The 9,319-nt window shown below is 41.6% G+C and overlaps 1 protein-coding gene across 1 annotated transcript; it reads right to left on the bottom strand.

The window, feature by feature from the left end:
- Positions 1-1,013: 1,013 nt before the first annotated feature.
- LOC139149693 (uncharacterized) lies at positions 1,014-6,200 on the bottom strand. The gene is made up of 6 exons (XM_070721564.1): positions 6,051-6,200; positions 5,401-5,476; positions 4,694-4,936; positions 3,695-3,778; positions 1,919-2,044; positions 1,014-1,304 (listed from the first exon to the last, which is right to left on the bottom strand). The coding sequence occupies exons 1-6, from the start codon at positions 6,099-6,101 to the stop codon at positions 1,210-1,212; spliced, it is 675 nt and encodes a 224-aa protein (XP_070577665.1). The 5' UTR covers positions 6,102-6,200; the 3' UTR covers positions 1,014-1,209.
- Between the last annotated feature and the right edge of the window lie 3,119 nt (positions 6,201-9,319).

Raw genomic sequence — 9,319 nt, 5'->3', positions numbered from 1 at the left:
TGAAAATGCAATCGTTGCAGACTCAGAAAGGGCATTTGGCACTGTTCGTCTATGAATCCCACACAAAGGATTTAACTTGTTCCTCTTTATATTGTGCTCTGGTCTTTTTTTTTTATTTGTCTCGAGCATCTCGGGCTGATAGTAGGATGAGACAATGCAGTTGACAACTCACGAAATCTCTATCCAGTTGTGGCATTCGCTGTGAAATGGAAGACGTTACATGTATTTCACACATTAACCTATCGTTTCCCAGCTACCCAGATGTCCATCTTCATAATTGCAAACAATATAATTGGGCGGACCTACGTTGATGAAACATTGAAATGATTTGTTCTGACTAAGTGTTTTACATGTATTAGCGCCTCCCCTCAATGGTTTTGCACATTTTTTTTCAAATTGAAATTATTGAAGTACATGTAAACGATGTGATGGTTTACAAAGCCATGTGAGATGGTGAGATGATTAATTCTTATGCTTGGTAGTCGGCACGCAACCAGTCCGGATGCAGCTGTTATTGGGGAAAGCAAGACTTGGTTCAAGTCGAAAAAATCGATTGCAACAGTTTCTTTTGTGTCTCTTATATTTCATGCAAACCTATTTGAGGTCAGGTTTTCCTAGCGATCAAAGACGTTACGTTTGAGTCTGCGCAGAAGTGAGTTAGTTTCTGCTAGATTCACCGACTCGGCATCTCTGTACTGGCTAGACGGACTGTGTACACAGTGACGAACGCACCCATGCCACTTCAACATGGAGTACGCTACGCACTGAACAAATATGGCATCTTGTACGGACCGCGTTCGAAATTAAATGGTCGATCGATCGCTAATTATGCGAGATTACCAGAGAAAAGTTGATGAGAGTCATATTCAGGGAAAAGGTGTGTTCGTCTGCGCACCAACTGGCAGTGGTAAATCACAGAGGTATGAAGTCGCCCCACATACATACATACATACATACATACATACATACATACATACATACATACATACATACAAGGACACAGCGTAGACAAGTTTTTCATTTTTTAAAGTTTAGTTTGGGAAGCAAATGTTCAGCCATTTGAATGACAGAAATATATACTACAGGGCAACGACAAATTGAATTATAGTGAAATAATGAAAGTGCATTACAGCTTTCGCTCTGAGACCTAAAGCTTGTTCATTGTTGCCGTGGCGCCGCATGGCGATGTCCTCTCGTTTGCATGTAGCTCTATATCACATATTGAAACAATTCCAACCAATTGGACTTTCTTCCAACTGATCTTCGGCCTTGTCCCAGTACTCCCGCTTCTGTGTCCGCTGCTCCTGAGGAAGTACAGAATAAACAAGAAATAGCAATTGTATCGCCTTAAGTGTGGATGCTACTCAGTCAGTTGGTCCGTCCGCCAACTCATGTATTTACCCCTCTGTCCCCACCCCTCCATGCGTCTATGATGTCTGTCTGTCTGTCTGTCTTTATCTATCCATCCGTCCCCAATCTGCCTGTCTGTCTGTCCGAGTCTGTCTACATACCTACCCATCATCTCTCGGTCTTCCAATTTCTTTTGCAAATTTTGTAAATATATTCGATTCTTCCTGTGATTTCTTCTACAGCGTGTGGAGGGGTCGCAGTCAGAAAAATTGTAACAACTTAGCTCGGTTATTGAACCAATCTTTTTTGAGATTGGGAATTTGGCCGAGCGGTTTTGTCTGTGGCTTCTCCGCTAGGTGACTGGGTAACGTAGGTTGTGAGTTTGAACCCGATTGAAACCACCGTATTTATCAACCAGAATCTAAAGCTGCCAACACCAAGGATAATAGATGATGATGATGTTGATGATGGCGATGATGATGATGATGATGATGACGATGATGATGATGATGATGATGATGATATTCCCTTTTTCCAAGCAGATACTTTTTCGAATGTATAGACTTACTCATGGCGTCGATGGCACTGACGATTAGACGTCCGTTACACTGACAGCCGTCGTCATTACACATGTACAGATCTTCAACCGCAAGACATTTTCCGTCGGGACACTTTATTTTCCCATCCTTACACACTGTGATTAATTTTAAGAAAAGAATTTGAAATGCATTAACTGTTATATATCGTTTCGGGTAATATCATAGCGGTTGTTTACATGTCCGTCGCCGGGGATTGGGTGGGGGGTAGGTGTGTCTTGGTCTCACCATGGTCTCAGCACAGGTTTCTTCTTGCTGTTTTTTATTTTAATACGTTTGACTATGAGACAATAAAGATGTATACTACCAAACTTTGGCGTCTTGGTCTCATCTCAGCAATGGTTTTGTAAAGATTTCTTTTTCTCCTTCACTGTTTCACGTATTTGTCCTTTGACGACATTATTACGCGAAGTTTTATCATAGTGTAGCGTCTATTATCTGATGCGTTTGATTGCCTAATGTGCCAAAGCAAGCAAGGGTAAGTTACTAATCTGTGGACGCTGTCGCCAGATTATCACCTGATTACATGTAACTTTGACAAAATCGACAATGACCGCAGCAGAAAGGGTATAACAGAGGACTGTTATACCCTTGCTGGTGCGTTCGTCGTTGACTTTGGCGATACTGTTGCTATTTCTTGGAGGAACTGTGGATAAAACTTAGCGTAATAATATTGTCAAAGGACAAATGCGGGAAACAGTGAAGGAGAAAAAGAAATCTTTACAAAACCATTGCTGAGATGAGACCAAGGCTCCAAAGGTTGGTAGTATACATCTTTACTGACAATACATATCATAGTCAAACGTATATAGCAAGGGGAAACGTGTGATGAGACCAAGACACACCTAACCCCCACCCCACTCCACCCCACCCCTGGGGACGGACATGTAAATAACCTCCTATAGTAATATTGGTAGACTGTACGCTCGAACGGGGATATATGTTCATAGTTGTGAAGTACTTTTGAAACTGTAACTTGTGGTAAGTTTTTCTGTATTCTGCTTCTGTATATCAACTACCGTGTCTGACCCTAATCAGTTTGCCATGCAGAAATTTCGAGTATTCTTTTTGTCGACACAGCTTGTATGTGTGTAGAGATCATTGTTTATTGTTTACAAATGAATTCTAGTCCAGGCTTGAATACAATTTTCAACAGTAAAAATGGAGATTATACTCATATAGGTTGTGTTGATATGCTAAATACTTCGGATTAAATTACAGTTTAGGGACTTAATGCAGGAAGTGTAGGGAAACGACAAAACAAAAGTTCTGAAAAAAAAATAGCCAAAAGATACAGCTTATGGAGCTTTAAAGGAGAGAAATCTCTTTTCCTTACTGCTGCATAGCAGTTACGTTATAGTTTAACATCCGGGAATGTAGAACTGTGTTTCTTTGTAAAATCACCGAGGAAATCTGTTCTACAACATTGACGTTCACTGAAACCCAGATCAGTAGGATAGAATCACAAAAAAATCAACGTTTTTTTAAGGATTTCGCAGGAAAAGGTAATTTTTGTTTCTTTGAGTTATTTGCAGGGCAGTTGTCCCTGTAAATGTGGACGAAACAGACTTTCTGACGTTAAACAACAACAAAAGCGAATTGGACGAATATAACAGAAAAGCGAGCGCCTTTTTGGCAAAGGAAAGCCGATTAGTTTGCAACACGACATTTATCACGGAGCTGAAGAAGGTGAAAAATAAAGCGAAGAGCGCTTAAATCACAAGATAGCATCAAAGAGGTGCACGTACATTTTACGTCAATGCCAGGTACCATCAACCCAGCAAGGATGGATGTGTCGAATTGGACACCCATTCCAAAATCCGGTAATACAACTGCAAAGAGATAGAGAGATGCATAATTTATATCGATCACTGAGGATCGAAACAAGATCTGCGATTCTTTTGAAACACATAAGAGAAAGTTGTTTCTGTTGCAATTCTTTTAGACTGTGGTCTTTACTGTCTTCTTAACGGAAATCCATACTTTCCTCATGAAGCGAACAAAAAGAATTCCTGCCATTTTGTTAAAAAAACCGTCGGTAGAGGGCGACTCACTATATACAGAGATGCCCATATCGCAAACACCGGACTAGAAAATTATGGTGTTTTGTGAATGATTCCCCAATGATATTTGCGCAATCTCGCCCTGTTAAATATTCTTGATTTATCAAATGAGTAAGTAGATAGACCAAGCAAATTTATTTGTTCGAACTCTTCTACTATATGCCCGGAAGGATGGCTTGAACATGTTGACGCAAGTCCCTTATTGTTCATGAACTGGGGTTCATACTGACACCGGCGCGTCACGGAAAACACGAGAACATTTTAACCGAAAATGATAAAAGCCAGTGGTACTGTTGCGGATTGAAATTACAATTCTATGTTTAATGAGTGGATGGCAATTGGAAGATTGAGTGACTTACATGATTCTGAAATAGACGCCTTTGGTAAACTGCGTAAATGTTCATGTCCGGTTGTCTTTTTTTTTAATTTGAGGTACCCCTCTCACAATGAGTCAACGGATGCTAGCGGATTGAATTTGGATAATTTCATAACGTTGTAATAAATGGGAAAAAGTTGTCGGTGGGCTAAGGAAAGTTTGTATGTACGTGCTTTGGTCACTTTCTTCCTGCACATGATAAAGAGATGAAGGGAGCCAGACTGGAAACTCCGGGAATTAGAGTTTAAGGGGTGGCGTCATTATTTGGGGGAGGGGAGAGGGAGGAGATCCAGTCTAAATGTACTCACGATTTTCTTCCACAATTTCAATAACGTCTGTCAAGAGACATATTGACATTCTCAATGACTCAACGCACATCTCCACTCCGGTTACGTCACCGGTTAACTTTTCTAGCTCCGCGCACATCCTTTCGTTGTCGCATAGGGCTAGGTCCTCACACAGTGCTCGGACAGAGGACACACATTGCACGTTGACTGCGGAGGGATTTGTTGTCGACGTCGGACATTGATATCCAGGTCCAGAAGGACATTCTGAAACGAAGATCAGCGACAGTTCAGACAGTTTCTTCGATCTTTGAATGGGACATGAAACCGTATTACATTACGAACGTGAATTTACTATTCCAAGAGCGAGTGTTTAACTATGATGTGGAAATATAAGCTTACACACTTTAAGTTCTAGGTTTTTTTTCTAAACATATTTTTCCTAGTCTTCTCTGATACATCAAACGACCCCGTAAATTATTTGGTGATATTCATCGATTCAAATATTCATACTTTAAGGACCCTTTTCGAGATTCATAGACGAGTAAGGCGTAAATTAAAATTGATTTCTATATCAATGAAGATGAAAAATGTTCGATTTAATACTGTATATATACACACCATGTTCAAAAAGTGTGACAGGTTTTCGGTACATCACTGTAGCAGACAGGAGCGGGTAAAATATGCTAATAAAAATTGGTGTCACAGTGTTACAAATCTTATTCACCTACTTTGAACCTCAATTTCTTGATAGTATTCATCAATACTGTCGAATCTATGGACTGGTTGCGTCCCTCCATTCACCGCCTAAAACATGATAAACACATACTCAGTGTTTTGCGTTATTTTGTTTGGGTTACAAATTACTTAATGATCACGGCCACAAAATAACGGGTTTGTTCTCTGCTGATAGGTGTCCTCTGCACTTACTGACATCGTTTATATTTCAGAGACAGCGACCAACAGCGTCTTTAAGGGGCGTTTTCCCATGCCTGAGTGGTCAACTTCGCTCCATTAAGCCGGTCAACTTTGAATTCAAAAGTATTTCACACGATAACATTGAACTACCGTCCACAGAGTTTCTTATGGCGATCGAGCTGGGAATATATACACCTTAAATCTACGCCTGACGTTGAGAATGCACATACACTGGGGCAAGGATTTGGCATACATACAATTTTGACAAAAATAAAGATAGCATTACGGATGGACTTGATAACAAAGTAGGAGTGATGCATGGCCTACCCCATCTTGCTGTGACAGCAGGTCCGACGATTGCACCTGAACATGAAAAGTTGCAAATGGCACCCCAATCATGTTTGGTACTATTATAATTATGGGAAAACAATACGGAGACTTCTAAGATAGAGAGACAGCTCACCGTGACCGCCAGCAATGACAACCCCAACACGAAGTACAAGCTTGCTTCCATGTTCAGTCAGATGTTCGGTACTCGTAAGCTACGGTTGAAAGCCAGAGAATAAACTACCAGACACAGTTTAAACATCCACCCTATATAAAGGCTGTTAAGGGTTAAATGCGATATTCAACTAACGTGTTCGCTATCATTTTAATTTCCTCACCGTAATGGTCTTCCAAATAGAAATTGGGACGGGACAATTAAATTAATTGTATGGGCCTGGCCAATTCTTACACAATGCCTGTCATATCCTGATTAATCATTGCTTATTGTACTTGGGCCTCAGCCCAAGTACATTTGTTTTCATTCCGTGGGAAAAAACTCTGTAAGGTATAACCATTCCTGGCTGAGACCAGGGAGGGCAAAATGTCTTGGCTTCATCTTTCTTGGCATAATAAATGGCGTAATGATGTTAACTGAATGGAAGTGCTGCTCTCAGCCAGTCTTGAATAAGTGAGATGTGAATATTAATGCTTCTCTATCTGAGTTTTTGCCACAAAATCTTCTATGAATATAATCAAAATGTGCATCGAAATGCAACAATTAATGCACCCTCCGTTTCCTAGGCGATGGCACGACCCTTGCTACACCCACTGGACGAGCCAAAGTGGGAGGGGTAATTTCAGTTTGGTCGAACAAGAGGGCTCGAGACCAGAATTTAACATTTAAACTTGAAACATGTTTAATCGCTGACAAGATGTGGACTAGTGTTAATCGAAGTAAAATTGTGAAAAGGAAAGGTTTTATATCCCGGACACAATGAAAAACATTACGACTGGAAACTGTACCCCCAGTTGAGAATAGTAATGCCCACAGCGATGGAGAACACTTATCCTTGAGCTGAGAAAACCAGACCATCATTTCGAAATAGAGCTGCAGATTCGAGAAGCTCGTTCAAAATAGCTAGGTACACCCCACAGGGGTGGTTTCGAGTTTTGAGGGCAAATTTCGCCTCCTTCATATAGAAATCGTATGTTTGTTTTTCCAGGAGAACACACCATTTGACACAAAATTTGCATGTAGAGGGGTCGCCAGTAAGCACGTGGTCAAATCTGGCATAAGAAACAATATGAAATGTTGGGTAAAGCCAGTCCAAATAAACTGATTTGAACTTTTGTGTTTTGTAATTTATACCACTGCAGTAACATTACCTTTTTTTGACAACATCACACAATGTAATACGTTTTGAAACTGAATACTCCGACGTATTCTGTGTCTCCTTTGCTAAAAAATACGGTATGCCGATTACCATGTAAGGAGATGATGACGTCAAGACAGATTTGTAGTGTGTTTGGTCCTGGATGGTGCACGAAGTTTTGTCAAGGTAGCTTGTGTATTTATTTCCTAAATGGGAGAGATTAGGGTCGATCTAAACGAAGGCCGAAGAATGTTATGATCCTCTAAGCGAGCTGAACTCTAACGCGAATGGTTGGATAATTTGGAGGATGTTTAGAATGATCTCGTCTCATTAAGATTATTTGGCGGTCAGTATTGAATTTCAACTGCGTCACAAGTTTGCGAAATGAGTATTCCGTCAAACGGTCAACGAACGATATTTTAGAAATCTGGAGACATGGCACATCGCATTTTTTGCTCACGTGTGAACACGTGAGCATATGTCGCAGCGATGTCTGTCTGTCTGTGTGTCTGTCTGTCTGTCTGTTGGTCCATTTTCTCAAAAACGGCTGAACGTATTTCAGTCAAATTTGGTAGACATCTTCAGAATTCAAATGGCTAGAACTGAAAAGGTTTTGGTGGGCGTGGCTTGGATATTAATGAAGTTATGAAAGTTTTAATTTTTCTGTTACGCCGCGTATGACAAGTGAAAACAATCGACTGTTTGAGGGCGCTGTGAAATGTGCTTGTCCAGGTTGGCTACAGCTGGATAGCCCTGCGTACGATGCTGTGTGTTCCGCTACAGCTAATAGCCCCGCTCACCACAGCCCTGCACAGCCCTGCAAAGACCCGTACGTAGAGTTGGTGACTTCAAATCCATTTTTGGACTTGACGTAAAAAGCCAAATTACTGCCGAAATTCAGCGTTCTTGGGCCCAAGTCGTATCCCTGCCTACCTCAGCTACTCGATCGCTTCCAAAAATGCCAGTCTTTTATTCTTTTTTCGTAAATAACCGTCGATGTCGGCAACTCTCTCGCTAGCCCTGCGTACGTACGCACTGTACGCTGTGCATTTCCTGTGTGCGTTCCTAACACACAGCGTACACTGCGTACGTACGCAGGGCTAGCGAGAGAGTTGCCGACATCGACGGTTATTTACGAAAAAAAATAAAAGACTGGCATTTTGGAAGCGATCGAGTAGCTGAGGTAGGCAGGGATACGACTTGGGCCCAAGAACGCTGAATTTCGGCAGTAATTTGGCTTTTTACGTCAAGTCCAAAAATGGGTTTGAAGTCACCAACTCTACGTACGGGTCTTTGCAGGGCTGTGTGTGAGCGGGGCTATTAGCTGTAGCGGAACACACAGCATCGTACGCAGGGCTAACAGCTGGATAGCTCTGGTTTCAACCACGGTCCCTCCGTGTTTCAACCTCGTATTGAACATTAAAAATATGATATTTTATTACTCATCAACTCACTATTCAAGATAAAATATCGTTTAGCAAATTAGCTTTATCCTTGGTAATTGATTGTTTCCCTCGCTGTTCGATCGCCAGAAATGAGTACATACGCGCGTTCTCTACCTTGCCTCATGGCATGGAAGTGCTGATGAATAATAACTTTGGGTCAAAGGTATTGAAGTGTCCAATCAGGTTCGTGCACAGAGTCCAAGGCCATGACCTACTTCATGTACTTCTGCACTGTTTTGATTTTGCTTCGCCAAGAAATGTGTTCGTCATTGTCCATAGAAGTATGTTTGCTCTCCTTTGAGGTTGTTTGTGAAACAAATTCCGGGATAGGCCTTGGAATGCATACGATCGGCATCGCGGCAGTGCATGTAGCTAGCCCTACGAGTATGACGAGAGTGTCCGGCTTTGGCTACGCCGCCTCCCACCTCCGGTAGGCGGCGTAGCCAAAGCCGGACACTGTCGCCATACTCGTAGGGCTATGCATGTAGCGTACCATGCTTGTGTAACTGCCGAGCTCAACGTGCATTCACGGTTGATACTCGTGTACAATCATGATGTGTTCAATTCTGATGAAGATTCATAAGTCTTACTTTGGCAGTCTTTTTTCCGTACGATAATCCCGACAATACGTGTTACTGTTAGACGAG

Source organism: Ptychodera flava, chromosome 14, assembly GCF_041260155.1.
Source record: "Ptychodera flava strain L36383 chromosome 14, AS_Pfla_20210202, whole genome shotgun sequence".
Taxonomy (NCBI): Eukaryota; Metazoa; Hemichordata; class Enteropneusta; family Ptychoderidae; genus Ptychodera; species Ptychodera flava.
The sequence above is the reverse complement of the archived record's forward strand: the minus strand, read 5'-3'. Positions and strand labels throughout refer to the sequence as shown.